General features: G+C 52.5%; 1 protein-coding gene across 1 annotated transcript in view; it reads left to right on the top strand.

The window, feature by feature from the left end:
- Window positions 1-24038, top strand: part of KAZN (kazrin, periplakin interacting protein) — a 991323-nt gene that overhangs the window by 945992 nt on the left and 21293 nt on the right. The window contains 3 exon segments of the mRNA XM_031464108.2: window positions 1698-1828; window positions 4701-4751; window positions 6196-6319. Coding sequence (XP_031319968.2) covers window positions 1698-1828; window positions 4701-4751; window positions 6196-6319 — 306 coding nt within the window.

The following is a 24038-nucleotide window of genomic DNA, read 5'->3' as shown; positions in this document are numbered from 1 at the left end:
AGGCCACCTCTTTCCACAAAACAGCAAAACCATCTCCAGCAGTTTCAGGCTTTTAAGGCCCTTGCAGCTCGAAAGTCTCAAGAGAGATCTCTGTGTCTATAGTAAATCCCCAAGAAGGACTCTGGCCAGCCAGGGTCACACGCCCACCTCTGGACCAATCACTGTGTCTAGGGATTGGAGTGGATGCATTGATTTTCCCATCTGGGTCACATGGGCATCCTCTCGCAGGGGAGAAAGCAGAACTCCTTGGTTGACGGCTCTGTGCCATCACAGGAAGTGTGGAAGGGCCAGAAGTAAATGTCACAGTGCTCCAGGCACCGGGGGTAGGGAGATACTGGCCTCTGGTCAGCACCTGCAGCCGCTGGCCATAGTACAAGCCCCAAACCCCTCTGTACACCTGCGGCCCACCTGGCTCCACTCTCTCTCCCTCCTGTGAGTGGCCGCGTTTGTGTGACAGGTGCAGGCTGGGGACAGGCAGCTCCAGGCCTCTGGAGCTTGCAGGTCCTGCTGTCGCCTACCTGGGAGTCCCTGGCTTCAAAGGCCTCACACTTCCGTATGACCGCATGGCCATTGGCAGCAAGGACTGGCTTTCTCAGTAATACAGCCCTCCCTGCTCACGTGGGCCTGCACATAGTAGGCCCTCAGTCTTGCTGAACAGAAAGCACTTCCTCCAGCCAGTGCCAGCTATCTGCTGGGGGACTTGGGCAGGCTTCCAGGCCTTTGACGACCACTGACTGGGCACCTACTGTGCACCAGGCACTGTGAACTCTGGGGTTTGCCATGGATAAGACATCGAGGGTGCCCGCCCTCCTCGAGCTGGCCCTGTAGGGGTGAAGACAGACAGCACACGTAACTAAGCTGACAAATAGAATGATTACGGATTGCAGTCAGTGCAGGGAGAAAAATCAATGGAAAACAGGTGTTTTGATAAAAAAAAAAAAAGTGGAGAGAGTGGTAACTGGGGGAGGACAGGCTGAGATTTGAATGACAAGGATGTGCCCGACAGGCAGCAGGACCAGCAAAGGCCAAGGCAGGAGGGAGATGGGGTGTCGGGCACCGTCAGAGAGCCGGTGTGACGTGCGCTGAGGCTGCTGGGGTGGGCAGGGCTGTGTCCCTTCGGCCTGGAGGAGGAGTGCACATATCTACCCCCAGGTAAAGAGACCAGACGCCCGGCTCTCACTGCAGTGAGGAGTGGAGGCAGGGAGGCTCCCTGGGAGGCTGCCATGGTCGCCCAGGAGAGAGTGGTGGCCTGGGCTCAGGTACTGGCAGTGGGGTTGGAGAGAAGTGGCCAGACTTGGTGCTGCTGCTGAGGGGGATGGGGGTGTGGGGAGAGGAGCCAGCGGTGGCCTCCAGGCTTCTCGCTGGGGAAGCTGGTGCTGACCAGTGGTTAGAATGACACCAGGTCCAGGCAGTGGAAGCATTGTGAGGACAGTCCTGGGGTCCCTGGAAACTCCTGCCCCTTCTCCTTAACCCTGTTAGAAGGGGGCCGAGTTGCGTCCAGAGGCTACGGGAGATTCTTCCCGGCCGCTGCTCTCTGGTGCTGCGTGGGGCTGTGGACTAGAGGCGGGGAGGGGAAGTTGAGTCTGCATCTGTGTTCTCATCTGTATGATGGGGGCGGGGGGTGGAGTCACCCGCAAGGCAGGGACGGCGAGGACAGTCTCTCCACCCCTCGCTCACTGGCTGCCCCTGCTTTCCAGCGGTCAGGGTGAGCCCCTGCCACTCCCGGCAGCCCTCCGTCATCTCCGATGCCTCTGCGGCTGAAGGCGACCGGTCGTCCACGCCAAGCGACATCAACTCCCCTCGACACCGGACGCACTCCCTCTGCAACGTAAGGCCAGCAGCCGCAGGGCCTGGGCGCCGCCCCGGGAACCGCAGGGGCGGGGGCGGAGGGGGGAAGATGGACGCACTGTTTCCTCTCGTCCACCCAGGGAGCGTTCTGGCGAAGGCATTTCCTGTTCTGTTCTTTCCTTTTGCAAGAAGAGATGGCTGTGGGGAGAGAGGCTCCTTGTGTCCGGGAGGGCAAGGAAAATCCAGAGGAAGGCGGGCCTGGGTCGGCTGCAGGGTCCGTGCGGCCTGGGCTTAACGTCTGGTGGGCTGCGTCTGGGCCCGAGGGCTTCTCCTCCCAGACCATACCTTCCAGGGCTCGGGGCCTCACCACCACCACTCCCGTTCCCCTGTAGAGCCTGCTCTTGGTCCTTCATCCAGGAATGAGCCGGGGTTTTCTGAATTTCCAGGAGTTTTTGCACGTTTTGCCTCTGGAGAGGCATCCGGTGAATCTGTTCCAAGTTTGTTTGCTTTGCTTGCTTCTTTAATCAAATAGTTTTTGATTGCATGCTAGGCGCCTGCTACCAAGAGGCGCACCTAACTCCTGATGACAGCGGGGCAGACAATCAGGCTCCCCAAGAGTGAGCGGGTGAACGAAGGTTGGGTGGTCAAGCATATGGGGACAGGAGGACGCCGTGTCACAGCTCTGACGTGAAACACTGGGGTCAGGGTGCAGGGGCCCCTTTTCATTTCTGTTCCATCATGTGATTGATGATACGGAAGGCTCCCCCGCCGTGTCCTGAAGACACAATAGAATGGTCTTCAAATGCACCAGAAGGTTTTCTCAACAACTCAGTTAATGTTGTTTTACTAAAAACCAAGATGGATAATAAAAAAGAAATGGGATAAATACAGTGGAGGGAAAAAAAGACAAAAATTACCATTACTTGCCAGTGGGATGATTATCTACCTGGAAAACCCCACGAGAATAACCTGAAAAGCCACCAGACTATTTAGACATACATGCCGGTACTGGATGAGTCTCCATTTCTAAGTATCAGTAACTTTTCTCTCTGTGAGTAACCATAATGGAAACTTCTTCCCAAATTTACAGTAACAATGAAGAGCCCTTATAAAGATAGCTGAGACTAAACTTGAAATAAGGTGCCTCGGCCTGGTGGCGTGGGCATCCAGGATGGCTGACCGGGGCCTCTCACGGCCACTTCGCAGCGGGGAGAAGGTCACTTCAGGCCTGAATCCTGCTCAGGGCTGGGATTCTTTTTAAACTGGGGCTTAAGGAAGCAACCTGTTCTTTTGTTCCCAGGAGAGAACCCTGGTGACAAAGGCTGTCTTGACAACAGAACCAAGGCGAGGAAAGTTGGCCAGCAAAGGAGCCTCTGATGTCCACTTGCTGGTTCTGAGGGACCACTGCTGAGTTACTCCCACAGCCAGCAGGGCCCTTCCTTCCTACAGGGCGGGCCAGACACCCTGTAGCATCTGAGCACACCTCAAATGTCAATACCTTCCCAAGGGCCATATTTTGTCTTCCCGTGGTGGGCCTGAGGGCGCTGTGACAGCCAAAAGGCTGCTGGAAAAGGGTTCTTTAAAGGCCTCTGCACTGCATGTGGCTCAGACCTAGCCTTTTGCCCAACTTGGCCTTGGCATATACCTGCTGCTCCAGGCAGCAGGTGCGGCATATTTATTCCCAAGCTCACCTTATACAGGGCCCTGCTGCCAGGAAACAGGCGCTTTGACAAGTCAGTCATCTACACAGGCATTTCAGTGGGCGCTGGCCTCAGCCTCTTCCCCATAAATTTGGCAAAGATGGCCCTACCCAAGGTAGATTTATCTTAGCCGCCTGCCAGACCAGTTCTGGTTGCAAACCTTGAGATGGGATTAGAAACTGAACTACCATTTGTTCCATCCCCGCCCTCCCTCAACCACCTTCATCCCCCATCTCAACAGATGTGCACACAGGTAAGCCAGGAAGAGCCTGAAAATAGCTCCAGGTAACCCTCTGTTCTCAGGCACTTGGCCTGGTACCAGCAAGAACAGCCTGGCCTGGGATAAGGATCTCCCCATCCTTTCATGCTCTGGCCACTTGCTTAGAGAAGAGGTGGGACTCAGCACAGAGAGGCTGGAGAAGGTTGATGGACACTGGGTCAGGTGACACTCAACTTTGTTTCTTCATGAGCACTTTGCCTGCAATTCTGGAAATGAGCACCAGGGGACTCCCTAGTAATAACTTTTAAGATCCCAATGATCTTTTACCCCCCAGGTAGAGCAGACCGATTCTGGGTTGTGACAAAAGCTTTTGCACATCCACGGTTGGGAACACTGGACCAGGAAGAACCAGACAGTCCCAAATTTGAGTTGCAGCTCTGGTTTTAATTAGCTCCATACTGTTGGACTGCCTTGAGCCTCTCTGTGTATCTGTAAATCAGGCTAACGAGCCCTGTCTGCCCCTCCACAAAAGAAGAGATTCACTGTGTTGTTTGGGGGGAAATTAGAGGCTGCATAATGCCCAGAGTCTTCCTGTCCCAAAATTATTTATTTTGTGCCTTTTTTCTATAAAGTTTTATTTCTTTAGGAAAAGCACCAACTGTAACCAACATCCAGTTCTAACTCGAAGGACCAACTGGGACAAGAACTTAGAAGCCTCGGAGTGACTGATATGTTGGTCAGAGGGTGTTAGGAGTCAAGAGGCCAGAGTAGGCAAGAGAGCACCCCAGGGCCTCTGACCAGGACCCTGGTCCAGGCAGCATTTCCATGAACCGCAGGCGCCATCATGGCGCTACCTGGAAGTGTCTGCTTCAAGGGTGGGGGGTGGATTCCCTAGTACCTTCCACGGAAGACCCCATGCTCCACGGGCCACCTCTGCTGTTGTGTGTCACGTGACTCTGCTGTTTCATCTTCCTCTTCTCCTTTGGCTACAGGGCGACAGTCCCGGCCCGGTTCAGAAGAACCTGCACAACCCCATTGTACAGGTAGGTGTGCCTTCCCTCGCCACTCGGACCCTCCTTCCACCCCACCTTGACCGTGACTTCACCCCTTGTTCCCCCTGAGCTCTCAACATCCCCACTTCCATACTTGGGCACCCAGAACAGAGAGCATTTAAGCCACTATCTCAGTCACACGTGGGTTGGTGCCTGAGCGAAGCTTGGCACCTAGGTCTCCCCTTCTGTGTCGGCTTCTGGATCTGGACCCACTAAGCGCACCACACATCCTCCATGCAGCCCCGCTGAGTGTCTTCTGGCCGCCAAAGGCTGATGACCTGGGCTCTGGGCTCTTTGGGCCCCCTGCTGCAGAAAACTTCTTTTCATTCATTTTTAACATTTTAACACACTATCCTGAGTGAGGAAAGGGCTGCAGGGAGGAAAACAACATGAATTTAAGGGTCAGAAGGGGTCTCTGAGATCAGTTCTCTAGTCCTGGGGTTCCCACATGCTGGTCTCTGCACCACTCATCTGCATCAGGCCCAGCAGGGAGGATTTTTCCAATGCAGATTCCTGGGCCCTCCATCCTGGAGATTCTGATTCACCAGATGAGGGGGGTGGGACCTAGAATTCAGATAATTCTGATGTATTTAGGAATCATTAAATCTAGTCTAACCTTCACCTCTCTGACATATCATGTCACCCTGTGCATTCATATAAAGCCCCTAGCAGTTTGCAAAGCTCTCCTGCAGCCATCACCCTAGTCCTGTATTTACTCCGACAGGAAGATTTCCTCTTCCTCCTCGTCGTCGTTGTGGTTACTGTTAACAATCCCCACATCACAGATGAGAAAACTGGGCTCAAAGAGGCTGTGGGCTCTATAAGGTTCCATAGGTAGTAACATAATTGGGATTAGAATCCAAGCCTCAGCCTCTACCGTGGCCAGTCCTGCCTCTTATCTAGAGCCTTAAGGGCCAGGGTCCTTACTCTTGGCTGACGTGAAGCTGAGGTTTCCTACTTCCTCGTTTTCTGGGCTCTCCTATGCCCCCTTTCCCACGGGGACTTTTTCTGCAGTGAACTTATACACTTGCTGCAATGCCCCGAGTGCGTGGTCGTGCTCCTGCAGGCCCTCCACTAGCAGGCGAAGGCTGCGGGGAAACAACTTAAAAATGATAATTATAGTACAAACCCCACCAGCACCTGTTACCAAAGCTTAGTATGCGACAGGTGCTGTTCTAAGCGTTTTTATCCTCATTTAGCGACATCCTCTTGTCAGTCTTGGATGGGTCCCATTGTCCCCGAGAGGCTCTGTAAGTGGCCCAAGTCCGCTCAGCAAGCGTGGGGCAGACCCCCGGCTTTCTTACCCGCCGGCGCCCCCCACCCCGCCCCATCCCTCCCCCACCGGCCATCCCCCACCCCTGCCTGTCTCAGCCCCAGCTCAGCTCGCCTTTGTTCTTCTCCCCTCTCCCTCTGCCATCTGGCCCTGACTCCTCAGTCACTAGAGGATCTTGAAGACCAAAAACGGAAAAAGAAGAAAGAGAAGATGGGATTCGGCTCCATCTCGCGCGTCTTCGCCAGAGGGAAGCAGCGGAAGTCCCTCGACCCCGGCCTCTTTGATGGTACCGCCCCTGATTATTACATAGAGGAGGACGCGGACTGGTGATACCCGCCTCCCTTCGCCTGCTGCCCGGCGGGCGTGTCTGTGCGTGTGGACGTGCGTGCGAGCGTGGGGTGCGCGTCTGGGCGTGCGTGGCGGTGCGTGTGCGCGTGCGCGCGAGCTCTTGCGCACGTGGGCGCGGGTGTGGCCGCGCCCCGCCCACGTGGGCCCCGCCCCCGCGTCGCCACCTCTGTAATTGCTGTACATACTACAAACGTGTGTGACCCTGTCAACTCTCTGTTGTCTTTGGAGCGATATAGTTGTGTTGTTAATCTGGGTTTTGTTTTTGTTTCTTTCCATGTTTTTTTTTCCTTTTTGTTTGGTTCTTTGGGTTGTTTCTTTTGTCCCTTCCCCTCCAACTCCTTTTTATGAAACTTGAAAACTTGAAGGACTGCTGTGTATTTGTAAATAACAAAACTATTGTGCACTCCGTGCTTGTAAATGTCCCTCGTCCGAACTGCTACTTCTGGAGCCCGTCTCCCCGAGGATGTGGTCTGTTTTTGATGTTCCCCCTCCCACCCCACTCCCAGTGTGAACGTGTGGGACCAGACCCTGTTCTCGGGGCGCGCCCAAGTCACTTTAACCACAAAACGCCATCGTCATCAGGGTAAGGTCCACTCTTCGCAAAGACTCGCGAGCCTGGCCAAGGGGCCCTATCTTGGCTGGGTTTGTCAGGGGCCAAATGGGCTCTTTTTTAACGGCCGGCCAGTTTCTAAATTGCGTTGCTGTTTCTTTATTTACGGGGAAAAGAAAATTGTTCCGTTTAATTTATTTGCACAAATGCAGAAGACTTATTCTAACTAAATTATTACATAAATATTGGAATGTATATTTTTCCACGGGGCGGGTGGGAGGCGGGTGTCTCTGCTGACTTCTCTAGTCTTTGATCATGCTGCTGCCAAACTGTGCAAGGTAGAGTTTAGGGTGGCCAGGACCCAGGGACCATTGGATTTCGAAGCTTGCTTTTTTCCGTTCTTTCTCCTCTCTGCCCCCTTCTCCCGCCCCTGCATGGAAGTGCGCTCTGCCTTTCTTCCCAACTATAGCTCTCTCCAGGCCTTTCTAGACATATTTATTTATCTGAAATACAGAGCACCGACCTCAGTGAGCAGAGTGCCTACTGTCATGGTCACTTCCTCTTGGATCTGTCTTTCGAGAGAAGCTGGGTATAGGGCGAGACAGCCGACTGCATGACCTCAGGGTACGACCACAGGGACCCTCGGCCTGAGTTGGTTCCATGAGGGCCCCAGAGTGGCATGTGGACTCCCTGAAGCTGTCTCTCATCCTTGGTTGATTCTGCACGTTGGTCAGGCAGGTGTCCCGGGGGAGGCCCACGTCTCAAGGGGAGGGCTGCTGGGGACACAGTGTCCAGCACCTCTGCCTTCCCTTTTCTGGTGGGTTCCTCCAGCCACACGTCACAGAATCTATCAGGATTCCTCAGGCCCTGTCCTCCAACGTGTCACAGCAGCCTGAGCCAGCTCCCCCCAGGAGAGAAGGGCTGGCAGGAACATCTGCCTATTTGGGGAGCAACGCTGGCCCCAGTGAGACTTCACCAGCAAAGGAACGAGTGCACTGCCCCGGGTGATGGAGAACACGTGGGCTGCTCCGCCAGGGCTCCCGAGGCCTAAAACTAGCTTTCCCTTTTCTCTTGACCTGTGACTCCCCCACTGCTCCACCTTAACTACTAACAGCTCAGTTCACACACCCTCTAAACAACAGTAGTTGCGCTTTCTGCTAACAGTAACATTTTCAGCTCTTACCAAGAAACAAGATTTTTAAATGCTGGAGCGTGTCTTATCAGAAGGGGTAGGATTTGTCCAAAGTCTCTAAAACAAACAGAAAAGCCCCAGTTGGCTGCTCCCTTTCCTTCGGACCTGATCGGGGGTGGGGAGGTCAGGAAGGAGTAGGCGGGGTACCTAATAAGGAACTTTCTGGCCTCCGCTGGCTGAGGGAAATCGCCAGAGCTGGCCTCCTTCTCAACAGAGAGATATTTTAGGAAATACGTTTCTCCCCCATGACTTTTTTTTCTTTTGGTTGATTTTTGTTTGCCCTTTACCTATGAGAAAATAAGATTGCAACCCCTCCTGGTAATGATTTAGTAGTTCCTTTTCATTTCAGTTTTTTGTAAATTAGGAGATAATTCTAAGAGTTACTGAGGATGATTTATTTAAGAGAACTACGTCAAATAGCGAATGAGTTATGGGTAACATTAGATGAAAATAACCTTTCCTGGGGGAAAGGTTTCTCGAAGGCATGGATGCAAACATAAAATATAAAAAAAAAAAATCTAAATAAAGCTTATTTTAAAATATGATCGAACTCTTATGTTATTTGACTGCTTCTATCTTACTCCGGGTGGGAGGCAAAGCCTGGCATGTCCTGCTCCTTGGAGGTCTAGGGCTGGGTCCTGAGGGAGTGATGGGAGGGGCCGAGGAAAGCTGGCTGGACTCTGGGCCCCTGGAGGGGCTGAGGCCGGGGTGGCTTCCCAGAAACATCTCGTCTTTGCCACCCTCTCTGTAATTTGGAGGAGCTGTCAGCATCCAGGGCTGCCCGTGGTCCTAATGCACCACCTCCGAACCTGGTGCCCTAGCCCTGTGTTCTCCAGCCCAGTGGCCCCAGTCAGCTTTCATCCGCTTCCTTCTCCCCCAGGCACTCCTTCCAGAGGTCCAGGGGGGCCCTGTGGGTTTGGGGCATGTTACTTCTTGCAGACCTCAGTGGGCCTCTGCATTGCCCTGACTTCCCACCTTCCCTGGGGACTGAGAGGAGCTTGAGACAGAGAGATTAAAGGAGCCACAAGGCTTCCCTGATGAAGCCAGCATGGGCCAGGCTTTTCCAAGCCCTGTGAGACCCCCCCCCCCAGATGCAAAGCCCAGGCCTCCCCTAGTGACTCTGCAGTATGGCCTGAGAAGAGGCCACCTGGATACCCCAGTCCATGACCGCAGCCAATGCCTTCAACCTCTGTCTCCCAGCTTAACAACAAATCCTCTCCAGCAGTAAGACTGATGGAAGACTGGCCTTTTAACTCCCCTTTCATTTCTGCTAGAAGAAAGCTTAAAGCACCATGACGTGTAGAGCATGCTGAGAAGTTAACAGAGCTCAGGACTGCAAGGAACTTAGGGACGGCTACCCCAGCTGCTCTCAACCTGGCCACACATTAGAATCACCTGCAGAGCTTTCAAAAAAAAAAAAATTACTGATGCCAGGTACTACATCCCTGAATCAGAGTGTTGTTAAACCCTCCCTGGTGCAGCCAGGACTGAGAACCACTGGGCTAATCGGAGGAGGGCAAATGGCCCAAACACACACGCGCAGCTCTCCTCTCCCTGGCCTCGTGCAGACATCACTAATCAATCAAAGAGCCCTTCCCACCCAGTCCAAAGTGGCCTCTAGTTTCTTCACTTTACAAAGCCTCAGCCAGTCACTGCCAGTCAGAGCTGGCATACAAGGAGAAAGCCTCTTTGCCATCCACTCCAGTGAACAGATGGGGAAGCTGACCAGATTCTCACTATCATCCTGCAATCCTGTGGCCTTCTCAAGGGCCGGGCCACACATTCAAATCCACAGAGCTCAACTCAAAAGCCACATGACCTCCTTTGTTAATCTTTTCTACCCCTTGCCCCCAGTGGTCCAACTGCGAGTGGCACTGATTAGTCAGGAAATTGGAGTAGGGCTGCCCGGGGCCTCTGGGGCCAGTGGACAGCTGCACACGTTGTGTACTGCGTTACTCCAGAAGGCACTCCTGTGTGAATGGCGCTGAGCTGTGCAGTGCACAACCTGCGTGGCTGTCCTCAGTGGCCCTCCTGCGTGCTCTCCTACCCGTGCTGGCAGGCTCCGACAGGCGTAACCTAATCATAGTAATAACAATATCTAACATTAGGCACTTACCATGGGCCAGGGTCCATGCTGCGCACGTGACACGTATTAACTCAGTTAACCCTGCAGTGGCGACGTTATTGATGAGAAAACCGAGGCAAAGTAAATCATCCGGGAAATATTAGACCTGGGCGTCCAGCCTAGGGCATCTAAAGCAAGTGCTCCCAACCGCCCCTCTGTCTGAGCAAGCAAGGGGCTGGGGCGGAGCAGGCGGCGGCTCTGCTGCTTGAGTCGGGCCAGGTGTGAACCTCACCACCCCCACCCCCGCCTCGCCCTCCACCAGTCCCCGGCACAGCTTAGCATTCGCTTGCTTCTGTAACTGAGCCTATTTCTGCTAGCCTTTTACCCCCAGGCCCCGAACACCCACTCCCAGAGGTGGGGAGGGCAGAGCCAACGCAGCCGCGGTCCGGCCCTCGCGCTCCATCTCTGTTGGAGGCCTGCCTCCCCGCGCCCTGCTGCGGAAGCCCTCCCTGAGCCAGAGCTGCTGTTCCCTGAGGCAGGAGGGTCCCCTCCCGGCCACAGGCTGAGCCCGGGGGGTGCCAGGAGCCACCCCATGCCAATGCCCGAAGGTTACTGGGCTGCTGCTGGGCTCCTGGGGACTCCAGGGGGGTAGTGGAGCTGCCAATGAGGGGTTCTCAGCCCTATGACAATAGGACCTTAAAAATATCCATGGGCCTTCTCACTAAAATCCGCAACTCCCCCCTCACCGACCCCCTCACCCATCTGCCCCGAACAAGCGGCTCTTAAGCTTTTTCAACTCAGACCCCACCAGGTGGGGCAGAACCCAGGTGGGCCACACTCCCCTACTTCCTACCTCTTCCCATTTTCCTGTGGAAAAGGAACCTGATGCTAATAAAGAATTAAGAGGGAATACCTATCATTAACTATCTTGTAAAGGGAGAGGTTCGTAATTTTATAAAAGAAATGCCCTGTAAACTTAGAAAGAACTTAGGAGTTTGATCTTGACTGCGTGTTAGAAGTTGTTTAACTATCAAAGTTATAGCACATCACCACGCAAGTGTCCGGTTGAGGGTCTACGTCTCAATGGCATCGGAGTGGGATGTGGATGATTCATACCTGAACCACACTGCGTGGCTGTCTTAAAGCCCAGTCACTGAAAAATGTGCAGATACGCAGCCCTGTGCTGTACACCCCCAACAAACTGAATCCACGAGAAAATTATCTCAAGAGGATTCATCTTTAAGAAGCAAGACTAGCAGCAACTGAAAACCTTGACCTTTCCTTCCTGGAAATGGCAGGACTTCCTAGCATGTCCCCAGGGGAAGCCTTGTGATGTTGTCAGGCAGGGTGCAGCAGGCCTGCTTCTGAATCAGTCCCTGGAAAACAGTGGCTAACTGCGCCTTTGCACTTCCGAGTTTCAGAGTTTGGAAGTCTGATTGCTTTCTTAATGGGTTACCCGTGAGTAGCAGTTAATTGCACCCAAAGTAAGAGAATCTATACAACTGCATGCCTTGTTCCATCTGGAGGACCCTTGCAGCCCACCAGGGGGGCAGGCCAGGCCTGGGTAATCGCTCCGGCTCTGGCCTGGCATCTGATTTCAAGCGAGTAGTTTGACCTGTGAGCTTCAGCATCCTCACCTACAAAGTAGGTGCAATAACCCTTCCTTCTTCGTGGGCTCGGAAATGTGGGCTGAGTGTGTTTTGGAGCCTGGAAAGCTCTGGCCTCATGGCGTATGTTCTCCAGGATTTGAGTGGATTTAAGTTCAACCAGAGGTAGGAAAAAAGTGTGACATACATCTTGAGCCCAAAGGTGAATCTTGAGCCCCGAGGGTGAAACTGGGGCATCGGGCTATGGGAACCTGACATCCCTCAGCTGTGCGCACAGTCCTAGAGTCCAAATTCCCTTCCAGCGTTGCTTTGTGAGGGAATCTGGGCTTCTCCACCTCAGAAAAGTGAGGGTTTGATGTGGTTGCCCCTAGAATCTACCAGCTCTGAAAACATTCTGTCTTTCTTGAGTTCCAATAAGGACATTCTCTGCTATGGCTTGCATGGAGAAATTTAGACCATGGGAAGCAATTAGGCTGCTCAAGGCTGGGTTCTTGAGGTAGAAGCTCCAGGGGTCACCCCAGGGTGGCACATTTCTAAGGAGACGTGTGTCAGAGCCCTGGGCCAGCCTAGTCCGGCAGTAAGGGGTGCCTCAAACTCTTTACAGATATTTACTCATATGATTCTTCCAACAACCGTCTAAGATAAATACTGTTATTGTCCCCATTTTACAGATGAACAAACCAAGGTACAGAGAGGGAAAGTTCTTGCCCAAAGTCACACAGCTAGGAAGAGGCAGAACCTGGATTCAACTCCAGCAGCCTGGCTCCAGAGTCCGTGTTCTCAGTAACTGTGCTACATAGTCTCTGATTGGCCACTGGCCCCTGAGTTCTCCCCTAGGCACAACTGATCAACAGAAAGCTTCAGAGAACTTAAGAAAGCCTCACTAGCCTCGCCCTGTAGGCTAGCTCTTTGGAGCTCAATTTCTCCACCCAATAGAGGAAGAAATTGGAATAATCGGGGGGGTTGCAAACTGTGTTCCACGGAAAACTTGGGGTTTCCTCAGAGATCCCTCAAGAGGGGGCCACAGCTGGTGAAAGAACGCGCAGGCAGGACCCAAGCCCCACCTTCTGTCAGAAGTTCTGCTCTCACTCCTCCATGCAAGAATCCATTTGGAGGATCCCATCCTAGAAAAAAAGTGAGCAAGAGGAAAAGAAAACAAGAGGTTTGAGAACCACACATAGATCTGTAGTTGTCAAATCTGATCAAGTCTTGAGTTTTAAGGATACAGATTCCCAGGCTTCGCCCACACCTACCGAATTAGAAGGTCTGGGGGTGAGACCCTGGGATCTGTGACCAGCTTCCGACTGTGGCCTCAGCTGCAGGGGGTCACGTGGGGCTGTGGCCGGGGGCAGCATCCTGCCCTTGGGCTTCAGCGCAGACTTGCCGTTTGGAAGCTTCCCCGAGGGGCCATCACGAAGTAGGTTGAGGCCACCCTCCTGGAGCAGCTCCAGATCCCCCAGGGAGGAAGGAACCACACCCAAGTAAGACCCCAGGCTGCCCGCAAGGCAGAGAACCAAGGGCATGGGCAGGTGTGAGTACCTGCTGCCTCCCAGGCAGCCTCAGAAGCCCACAGCTGTGCCCCTATTAGAGTCACAGAGAGGGTCCTCGATTTTCCTAGAGCCACACAGCCAGGAGTGGTGGGGGCAGGAGGCAAACCTGCGTGAAGTCCAAGTTCAGAGCGTGATGTCCACCATCTCAGACTTCACCTGACCTGCAGCTGACTGTGGCTTCTGCCCAGCCTTGGCAGGATGCGCTGGCCTTGGCCTGGTGCCCCTGTGGACGTCGGGTGGTGAGCCCTAAACTGGGAGCAAGGCAGCCCAAGTTGTGCCCTGGGGAGAGGTCAGGGGTGGAGCTGCTGCGGAGGAGCCCAGCCTTCTCCATCCCAGAAGTCCCACCAGCCCCAGCCCAGGGCAGTCAGGAGCCCTGGGCTTAGCTCTGGACATTCCCAGCTTGGATAAGGACTCGCTGTGTGACCATGGGCAAGTCAGTTTCCCTCTCTGGGCCTCGGGTCCCCTCTAAAACAGACCAGATCAGTGGTTACCCACTTGTGGCCTGTGGAGTCTAATGAGTCCCTGGTGTCCTAGGCCAATTCCCCCATTACACTGATTGCCCCTCAGCCCAAAGCTCCAGTTTATTTATCTTATAGATTCGACTTTGAGTCAAAGGTCTGCAACATGAAGGCAGCGTAAACTCCATGGCTTAGGTCCTGTCTAAGCTCTGTCCGAGGGCCTCCGGGATGAGCAGAGGCAGGGGCTGCCTGGGGCCTCCTCCCGCCCTGGCCTTGTGGAAAAGTTACTCCCCAGGGACACCCCCAGACTTCCCTGCTCACTCTCACCCCTCCTCCGCCTTGGAAGGAGGTGCTACAGGCCCCCTCCCTCTTCAACTCTGGCAGAACAGGAAAGTGGAAGCTACTCACGGGCCCCCCAACTTCTGAAAGCCTGCAAGTCAAGGGCCGGAGATCCCCCCAGGGGGCCATACATGTCCCCTGGAGGAACCCCAGTGAGACTATGTTGAACAATGCCACTCCCAGGCCACAGCCCTTCACAGTTTACAAAGCCCTTTCACAGGCAGACTAGGGTCAAGGTTAAGACATAAATTCTGGGCAAACACTCTGGGTTCAAACCTCAGTCCTGACATGTACCACCTGGTAACCACAGGTGGGTTACTTAACCAGGCAGTGCCTCAGTTTCCTCACATGGACACTAGGGACAGTAAGATGTTGTCGGAGGCGGCTGCAAATGAGTTACTAAGTATAAAAGGCTTAGCTCAGGTAGCAGTAAATGTTAGTGACGATGACAATGGTGACAGTGACAACAATGATCTATCTCATTTCAGCCTCTCACCAGCCCCGCGAGGTAGGCAGAACAGGCCCCTTCGTGCAGATGCCAAGACTGGCCCAGGGTAGTTCAGCTGCTGGGGCCGGCCCAGGTACAGGGCCAGACAGAGCAAGAGTTTTAGAGCTGAGAGGGCTTAGGGTGGCCTCTCACCCACTCCTGTCACATCACAGCCAGGCAGGGCCTCGGTGGCTGAGCCGGTTCCGGAACCCGGCGCTGCTGACTCCCAGGCCAGGGCCCCGAGCTGCCGCAAACCACAAGAGTCAGCCAGGGGGAAGACACAGCCCTGGGTCAATCCATTTTAGAAACAACGCATAGTATCGCCAACATAAACATTAGCTTTTTTTCAAGTTTCTGGCAAGTTCTGCAGTGAAGAAAACTGTTTCATTTCTCTCCACTTTGTATTTCCCAAACTCAAGTGACCACGGAACCATGCCTTTTCATCTAGTTCCATGGAGCACTCTGGGGAGGGTACCGGGGTGAGTGGCTCCTTCAGCCCCATTTATTCTGTGCCTGGAGGTGCTGAGTCAGTGGCTCTTTGGAGATCTCTAAGCGGCCACATTTCTGACTTGTTTTAGCCACAGAAAGTCCCCATGGCCCACGTGGGATTCCCGAGTGCCTTAAGAAGTAAGGTGAGCCAAGTGCAGGGCCAGTGGGGTCTGGACCTCTGTCTATCTGAGCATCTCCTTCACTCACCAAGAAGCTGCATCCATGCAGCATCTGCAGAGGCAGAAAGGCCCCCGCAGATTGGCTGAGAAATGCCAGTCCCAGAGGCTCATTTTGCTGCCATCCCAGGTGTAGACAGAGGGCCCTATTGCCACAGGGCCCTGGGGCAGGGAGAGTTACGGGCACGCCGTCCTGCCAGGACCTCTGGCTGCAGCTGCCCAGTCACGCCCCCAGCTCTGAGCTGCTTTCCTAATTGCCTTCCCTGGGACAGGCTGGCGATGTTGGAGTCACATCCAAATTGGCCCCACGCCTGCCCAGCACCAGCTTCCTTTCTGGTTAGGAGGCCCATGTCTCTGGGGGTGGCATGGAGCCCGAGGCTGGGGGGCACACAGGCCAGGGAGGGGAGAAGACCGTCTCTGTCAGCTGTCACTTTAGAGACCAGAGTTGTGGTGCCAGAGGAGGAAGCTCTCTGAAAGTCGGAGGGAATCCGGGGGCTGGCTACAAGTTGAGGGTTGGAAATAACAGACCCGGTTACCTATGGCAGCTCGGGTGTGTGAATCACTCCCCAGCTCCCTCCATCTCTTCATGTGTGCGCAGGAAACAGAGTCATTCCAGTGACAGCCTGAGCCCAGTAGAACTGACCACAACCAAGCAGTCAGAGAGGGGTGTCGAGGGAAGACCCAGGCTGGGGAGCCCGATCTCTGGGTTTGTCCCAGAGTCAGCACTTAGCTGAGTGACCCTAAGCCAGCCACCTAGTCCTTTTGAGCCTCAGTTTCCCCCTCTGTGAAATGGACAAAAGACTGCCTCTCTCACAGGGCTGTTGCAAAGACAGAATCAGAAATGGATAGAAGCGGCCAGCATATTGCAGCTGCCTGTCCCAGCCCAGCGGGAGGCTTCGAGACAGGAAGTGGGACCAGGGGGATAAAACCCAGGCTCTGAAGCCCAGCTGTGCCCCGTGCACACAGCTAACAGGTGTTTCTGAGCTCCACTTTCCTCATCTGTAACAGGGGCCTCTGGGAACCCGCGTCCACCTCCCTCCCAGGGGAGGATGCAGTGCGCCACACCCACGCATCATACAGCACCAGGCAGCGCTCGCTGTCCTGATGGGGGAGGCCTCCCGTGCGAGCTGGAGTGACATTCATTGTCTGCTGTTCTAGATCAGCTCTAAGGGGCCCCACTGCAGGGTGTGGTTGGTGATGATGACAAGGACTCACCTCTGTGAGCGTCCTCACGGCCAGCCCTGTGCCGGGCTCATACACGCCCATATCACCAGGTCAGCGCAGGGGGTGCATGGGGGCTGCAGAGCCACAGGGTTCCACATGCTCCATCTAAAGGAAGCAGCCTCGCTGGGCTCCAGTGCTTCCAGAGCTCCTGGTTTTTCAAGAGAAGCCAAAAATATCATATAATACACCCCAGTTCTTTAATGTTAGCAACCTTTTTTTTTTTTCATTTTAGTGTCCTTTAGAAAAAAAGAAATTTTGTGGCCCCAGGATGTCTCCAGGCCACCAGCTCTGCCCTCTCCCGTCTGGATTCTCTCTGTGAGCTTGTCCAGCCATGACATCCTTGTCTTTCCCCTTGATCAGAGTCCCTGGGCCCAGATAGGTGCCTGTTTCAATACAGCACACATCCTCCTTCACTGCAGGGCCCTCCTGCCCTTCCCTCTCTGGACAGCCAAGCAGCAGGAGGACCACACCCATTTCTGAACCCAGAGCAGTACCCCCAGTGCTTGGGGTGTTTGGGGGAGCAGCGGTGGGACTGTCCTCAGAAGCCTGCAGTCAGCCCAGGAATCCTGAGCCCCCAGGAACTCCGGCCCCCAGAGGCCCACATGGCCGGCAGGACTGGGTCAGCCCACCTGCAGCCTGAGAGCCCAGCCAAGTCACCAAACTACTTCTCATGGACTTGGCCGGCTCTGTGGGACTCAGATAGAGAGGATGTGGGGGAAGGATGCTTCATCTTCAGGTGCAGGTGTTAATGGGCCTGACAAAAGGGCGACTCCATGCTTCCCCAGAAATCCCAGCAGGATGCATAGTCATCACTGTGGAGACAGCTGCAACCCAGAGGCCCAGGGAAGTGGAGAGGGGGTCAGGCTGAGGACTGAGGACTGAGGGCGAAGATTGGCTTTGTACAGTATGACTTGCTGACATTCACTGAGGGCCTGCTGCGCCAGGCATGTGTAGACACTTTACATACACTCATTAAGTCATTCAACAAACATTGGCTGACCACTTTCTACGCTCCAGGCCTAGTGCTAAGGGCTGAGGATGCAGATGTAAACAATGAGATGACGTAAAGTATCCTCATGTAGTCGTCACCAAAATCACATAAGTGTGTATTATTGTCTCAACCCTACAGATGAGGAAACCGAGGCTCTGAGGGGCAGCCCAAGGAGACATAGTAAGTGATGAAACAAGACTAGGAACTGGGGGCCAGCACATTATTGCACTACACCCCTGTCTAGGCAGATAGACGTGAAGTTGATAAAACCATGAGCCATTAGAAGAAGGCTTGCTTCTCTCATTTCCAGAATTCTGGTCCTGGAGGGAGGCCGAACAGGGGTGTCACAATTAAAGGAGGTCATCGAAGAGGGAGGAGAAGGCTTATTTAATGAAGTGGGTAGAAATGTCCCAGGGTATTCTGCCTTGTGCCAAGGCTCTGGAATTGACAAACATATCCATGGGTTTGAGAGGGGCTCCCAGCCCTGGCTGCAGACACTGCCAGGTATCGCGTTCAGGATGCATGACTGACCACCATGATGAGCACCCGTTTTCTCTGAGATGGTTCCTATAGGCATCTGAGTTGTAGGAAGGCCCCCAGCACGAGCTTCGCCAAAGGGCTCTTTATTTTGGAGGAAACTATACAAATGCTACTCCTGAACATCTTTCTTGTTCCTACATTGGCCTTTGGGCAGGAAGTACAGTCTCTCACCACTGGTACCCGAAATTTCCAGGAGGCAGTCGCAAGCCTTTTTGAGGGAGGTGGGAGCTTGGACAGGTGCATTATTCGATGAGGATCCAAAAAGAGGCATCGCCTCCAAATGCCATGCCCAAGCCAGAGGATCCTGGATCTGACTTAGCGGTGGTCCCCTGTTCCAGTGAGCAAATGCATGGGGTCTCATGGCCATCACAGGGACCACAGTCCACTCAGCTCATGGAAGCAGGCTGAGCAGAGATGTCCTGAGGCCCACAGGGGAGCTGGGAGGGTCAGTGAAGGGAAGAGATGAGACTGCAGATCCATTAGGGGTCCCCAGACCCCACACCATCCATCACTCCCAGCTTTGCCTCCAAGAACTTGCACTGTCCCTTTATGGGCATGTGAAGAAGATGCCTCCTGCCCATAGCCTCTGTTTAAAGATCCCCTTCACTCCTCACAGAATCCACCTTCCAGGCCCACTTACCAGTAAGGAGGTTGGCCAGGAAAACAGGTCAGAAAAGAAGCCCGAGGCTGGGAATACACACGGAGGCCAGCGGCCAGCTGGAATATTTTCCTGGTGGAAGCAAAAAAGGCAGGAGATGTCAGGTGCAAGCTAGACTCTAAGAAGGACTTCCCTCCCAAATGTGGGTACTATTCAGCATTGCAGCAGGTCATCGAGGAGGAAAAAGGAAAGTTTTGATGCATTTTTTTTAAAAAGCAGACAGTCGCTCTCTTTGGATCATCATTTGTTTGCCTTCCCTGGACCTCTTCTGAGAATCTTCCTCCGAAGGCTGTAAAATTAGGAAATACTTGCCAAGCGTACACCTGGGAGATTTGCCAGCTCCATGAAATCAATTCCCTGACACCTCGGACAATACTCGGGCTGGCGGGAAGGGTGGCTGGAGGGAGGTGTCCTCCGAGGCTAGGGGCCTGTTGGGCCAGGGGACAGACACAGTGAACACAGCTCAGACGCTGGCCGGGCAGTAGCACCCAAAATGAGGGGGAGGGAAGGAGCCCTCCCTGGCGAGAGCAGAGCTGTGATGGACTTCTCTGCGCACGACATGGGTTAGTGCATTTTAAGGGACACATGGTGGTGGGAGTGCCCTCAGCTGTTAGCTCAGGGCCTCCAAAGGCCCACTGACTCTGGGGTCGGGGTGTTGGGGGTTAGTGGTGGCCACCCGGAGTCCTGCCATCACCCCAGTGGTGGCACAGTTGGTGACTTGATGCCATTTAGACCACGCTGTCCCCGCGGCCCATGCTCCGAGGGCCTGACCTTTGCACAGAGTATTTCGCAGGCATTGTGACTGAGGTTTTAGCGAAGCATCTCCATCCAATGCAGCGGCCGTTATCAGGGCATAAAATGTCACTTTTTCACATTTGAATGCAGTGTTTAAAAAAATGAGAATTCAGCTTTTTGGCTTGAAAAGTGTTGACAGGGGCTCCCCTGCCATGGCCGAAGGGCAGGGAGTTCTGACCGGGGTTGGCTGCCGGAGCAGGGCTGGTCTGAGGACAGAGGGGCCGGGGATGGAAGGATGGGGGCACTAGGAGCAGCCACGCTGCGTGCTCACTGGCCTCAAGTGGGTGGAGGCCAGGGACGCTGCTAAACACAGGATGGCCCAGTGACCAAGAATTGTCCGCTCCCAAATGTCATTCAATGGTGCCAAGCTCGAGAAGCCCTGCCACAGGCAAAGAAAAAGGAGTGAGATCACGTGTACATTTGAGGAACCACAAGCATCTTGACGTGGCCTAAAGGAGGTGCAGCTGGCTGAAGGGGCGCCTGGAGTGGGAGGCCTGCTCCCTCCCTCCTCACCTCCAACCTGCCTGCCTTCTTTTAACTAAAACGCACAGAGCCCGCCCTGCTCCAGGCAGCAGCGGGCTGGAGCTGGAGCTGGAGCTCAGACAGGCTCGGAACTGGTTCCCATCTCCAAGTCCAGTGCCTCATGTTGGAAACTGAAATCGGCCACAGTGGGCATAGTCACACCAGTGGGGAACAAACAAATGCTACAAATCCAAACACTTTTTAAAAATACAAGAGCTGGTTGTTAAACATTTACCAGCTCACCACTGGTCTGGGCCCTTGCTCGGTACCAGAGACACCCAGGGAGCAGAATGGACCCAGCTCCTGTCCTCACGGAGCTGACATCTAGTGGGAGGCAGGGACACTCTGCAAATAACGACACAACCGTTAATTAACTTCAGCTCTGAGAAGTGCAGGCTCGGCACCTGGCATGATGACAGCCTGAGTGTGGGTTGGGGGGCATGGAGGTGTGTATGTTTGGGGGGGCAGGGGCTGGCCTCCGCTAGTTGACAAGAGAAGTGGTCCCCGAAGAGGCGACATTTAAACAGAGCCCTGAAGGTTTTGCAGGAGCTCAGGCAGAGAAGACAGCAGGAGGCCACCTTTCAGACAGACAGAGCAGCAGGTATAGCTGAGGAGGGTGGAGAGGCAGGAGCACTGGGCTCCCCAGTAGCCCGGGGTGCTCAGGGTGTCGAGGGAAGGGGTGAGAGACTGAGAAGCTAGCAAATCTGGGTCACACGGAGCCTTGTCATGGAAGGAACCTGGGCTTTATCCAGGGAGCCAGTGAAAGGTACTGAGCAGAAGAGTTCCCCTGGGCAGATTCCAATTAAGAACAAAACAAAACGGTATCGCCCATCCCTTTCCCATAACTTGGGTTTTTACCACCGCTAATGGCATTAAGCATCACCATGTACCAGGCTTGGGTGACAAAGAGTTGGTTAGATTTGACCACTGACTTAGGGATTCCCTTGGTGGCAGGCAGGGCAGGTGGACAGACCCACGCATGACATGCCAGCAGAAAATGAGAGTGCTGAGCAGTCAGGGCACATGGCAAGAGGGATGTCCATTCGGGGCAGTGCAGAGGAAGGCAGACTCTAAAGGACCTTCCCGTATAAAACCACTAAAACCTGAAATAAAACATACTTTTTAATACATTGCTGGCCTCATCAAAAGTAAGGGAAATTCCCGCGATGACCCCATCCAAAATCTAAAGGCTGTGAGCTACCAGGACAGGAGCAGTGAGTGATGACCAAATGCGAAACCCTAAGTCTGTCCTGGGGACAGATGCTGGCATCAGGGCTGGTAACAGGAGAGCAAACCTTGTTGCGGGGTGGGAGGAGGATGCAAAGCCAAAGATCAGAACCTGTGACTCTCTCCTCCTCCCAGGGCCTCTCTGACAACAACGAAGTGGTCCCTGCTCCCAGGTACCATCCCCACTCCCTACCTCCTCCCGGCCCCAGCAGAAGCCATGTCCACCCTCTCTGGAGGAAAGTGTCTGCTATTTAGACCCCAAAGATCCCCATAAGGTCAAATATGAGTTCAGCATGCAGGAGAATCAGCAGAAACAAACGGCAAATTTGGACCCCCCAACCCCTTTCAGACACAGTAGTTATCAATACCAAATACAAGATAATATGTACGCGATATTTAAGGAAACTTAAGCTGAAATCATAGATCTAAACAAACAACTATCCAGAAAGACCAGGCAAACTTGAAAAAGAACCACATAGAACTTTTAGAAATTTAAATATATAGAGAGTTGGTAACATTTTTTTAAAAGGATGGGTTAAACAGCAGACTAGCTGAAGAGAGAATTGAAAAATGGACAGTATGTCTATGGAAGTTATACAGAATGCAATGCAGAGAGATAAGTTGATGAAAACCATTGAGAAATTAAAATTTTCTGGTCCACTACAATAGCCACCAGCCACATATGGCCATGTCAACTTATATTTGAATTCATTAACATAAAATAAAATTTAAAATTCAGTTCCTAGTTGCACTAGCCATATTTGAAGTGCTCATAGTCACATGTGGCTAACGGCTCTCATATTGGACAGTGTAGACTGCAAGCAGACCTCAGAGATGTGGTGGGTTGGGTTCCAGACCACGGCAGTGAAGTGAATGCCACAATAAAGCAAGTCAGATGAGTTTTTTGGTTTCCCAGTGCATGTAATAGTCATGCTACACTGTATTACACTCTATCAAGTGTGCAATAGCATTATGACTAAAAAAAAAAGGGTACACACCTTAATTTTAAAATACTTTATTGCAAAAGAAAAAATGCTGACCATCACCTGAGCCATCAGCAAGTTGTAATCTTTTTGCAATAGTAACATTAAAGATCACTGCTCACAGGTTGCCATAACAAATATAATAATAATAAAAAAAAAGGTCCAACCCCAGGGGAGAGCAAACAGAATGGGAAAAGAGGGAATATTTTAAGAGGTAATGGTTGAGAATATTCCAGAAATAAACCCACAGATACAGGAAGTGCACTTATATCAATCAGGATAAATAAAAATAAGTCCACGACTAGCCACTTCATAATGAAACTGCAGAACACTACAGACAAAGAAAAAAAATCTTACAAGTAGCTAACAAAAGAAAATCAGACTGGGAGCCAACTTCTCTTTAACAAAAAGAAGAAAGAGACAGTGGAGCAATGTCTTCCAAATGCGAAAAAAAGGAAAAAAACTGCCAACCTAAAACCGTGTAGCCAGCAAAACTCTTTAAGAACAAGGGTGAAATATAGACTTTTTTTTTTTTAAGGTAAACAAAAGTCATACGCGCTTACCACCGAAACACTCTTAATGGAGGAACTTTTAAATCATGTTCTTCAGGAATAAGAAAAGTTATCCCAGAAGTGAGGTCTGGGACACAAGAAATAAAGAAATCGGTAAACATGTAGGTAAATTATTTTAAGCAAATATTCTCAGTATAAGGTAATCGAGATGGCAATAAACTGTGACAATAGAAAGAATTATCCTGTTTAGGAGAGGACATTAAAGTATTCCTCAACCCGAGGTTCTGTTGAGATAAACAGGCACAGTAAGACTTCAAGAGTAATTATTAAAGAAGGTTCTAGAACTTGAGCATATGTCAGAATCACCTGGGGGGCCTGTTCAGTCACAGATTACTGGGCCCCACCCCTGCAGAGTTTCTGTCCCAGTTCTGCCGTGGACTCCCAGAATTTTCATTTCTAACAAGTTCCCAGGTTTTGTTGCTACTCTTGGCCCAGAGACCATGCTTCCAGAACCACTGAACCAAAAACAGAGAAGTAGGAGGCTTAACTTCCAAACCAACAGAGGGGGGAGACCGGAACAAGAAAATGAACAAACAAAAATCTTCATCCAGACCCTCTCTGCCCAGTGAAAATAAATTGCAAACCATATACATGATCTTAGATTTTCTGGTAGGGGCATTGAAAAGTAAAAAGAAACGGGTGATGAGTGAGCCTGAATAATATATATTTTATTTAACCCAGGATACCCCAAATATTGTCATTTTAGTATGTGATCAAATATAAAAATTATGAATGGATAGTTTATTTTTTTTTTGTACAAAGTCTATCAAAATCCAGGGTGTCTTTTCTGCTGAATTTAGAGTGTATTTTATCCTGTCAGCACTGCTCACCGTGGACTCACCACACTGTACTGGACAGAGCCAGTCTCAACTGTGAGTGACAGGAGCCTGCAGAGGTCAGAGGACCCCACGCAGCCACTGAGCGCCCCCTGTAGGCCAGACACCGGGCCCAGCACTTCGCATGCATGAATGTATGGTCTCCCTCAGGCCTCACATAGACCTGTTATCACCCCATGTCACAGATGGGGAAAGCGAGGCTGGGAAAACTGAAAATACCTCCCCAGCATCCTCTGGCTGGTAAATCCAGCTCTCTCAGAGTCCAAGGCCAATCTTGGAACCTCAGGGTTTCTGTCGAGGATTTTCTATAATCTTTCAGGCCAGAGAGTAAATATTTTAGGCGTTTTGGACCAGACAATCTGTCACCACTACTCAGCTCTCCTACTGTTAACAGGA

This window comes from Camelus dromedarius, chromosome 14 (genome assembly GCF_036321535.1).
Source record: "Camelus dromedarius isolate mCamDro1 chromosome 14, mCamDro1.pat, whole genome shotgun sequence".
Classification (NCBI taxonomy): Eukaryota; Metazoa; Chordata; class Mammalia; order Artiodactyla; family Camelidae; genus Camelus; species Camelus dromedarius.
This window is presented reverse-complemented; position numbering and strand designations above follow the sequence as displayed.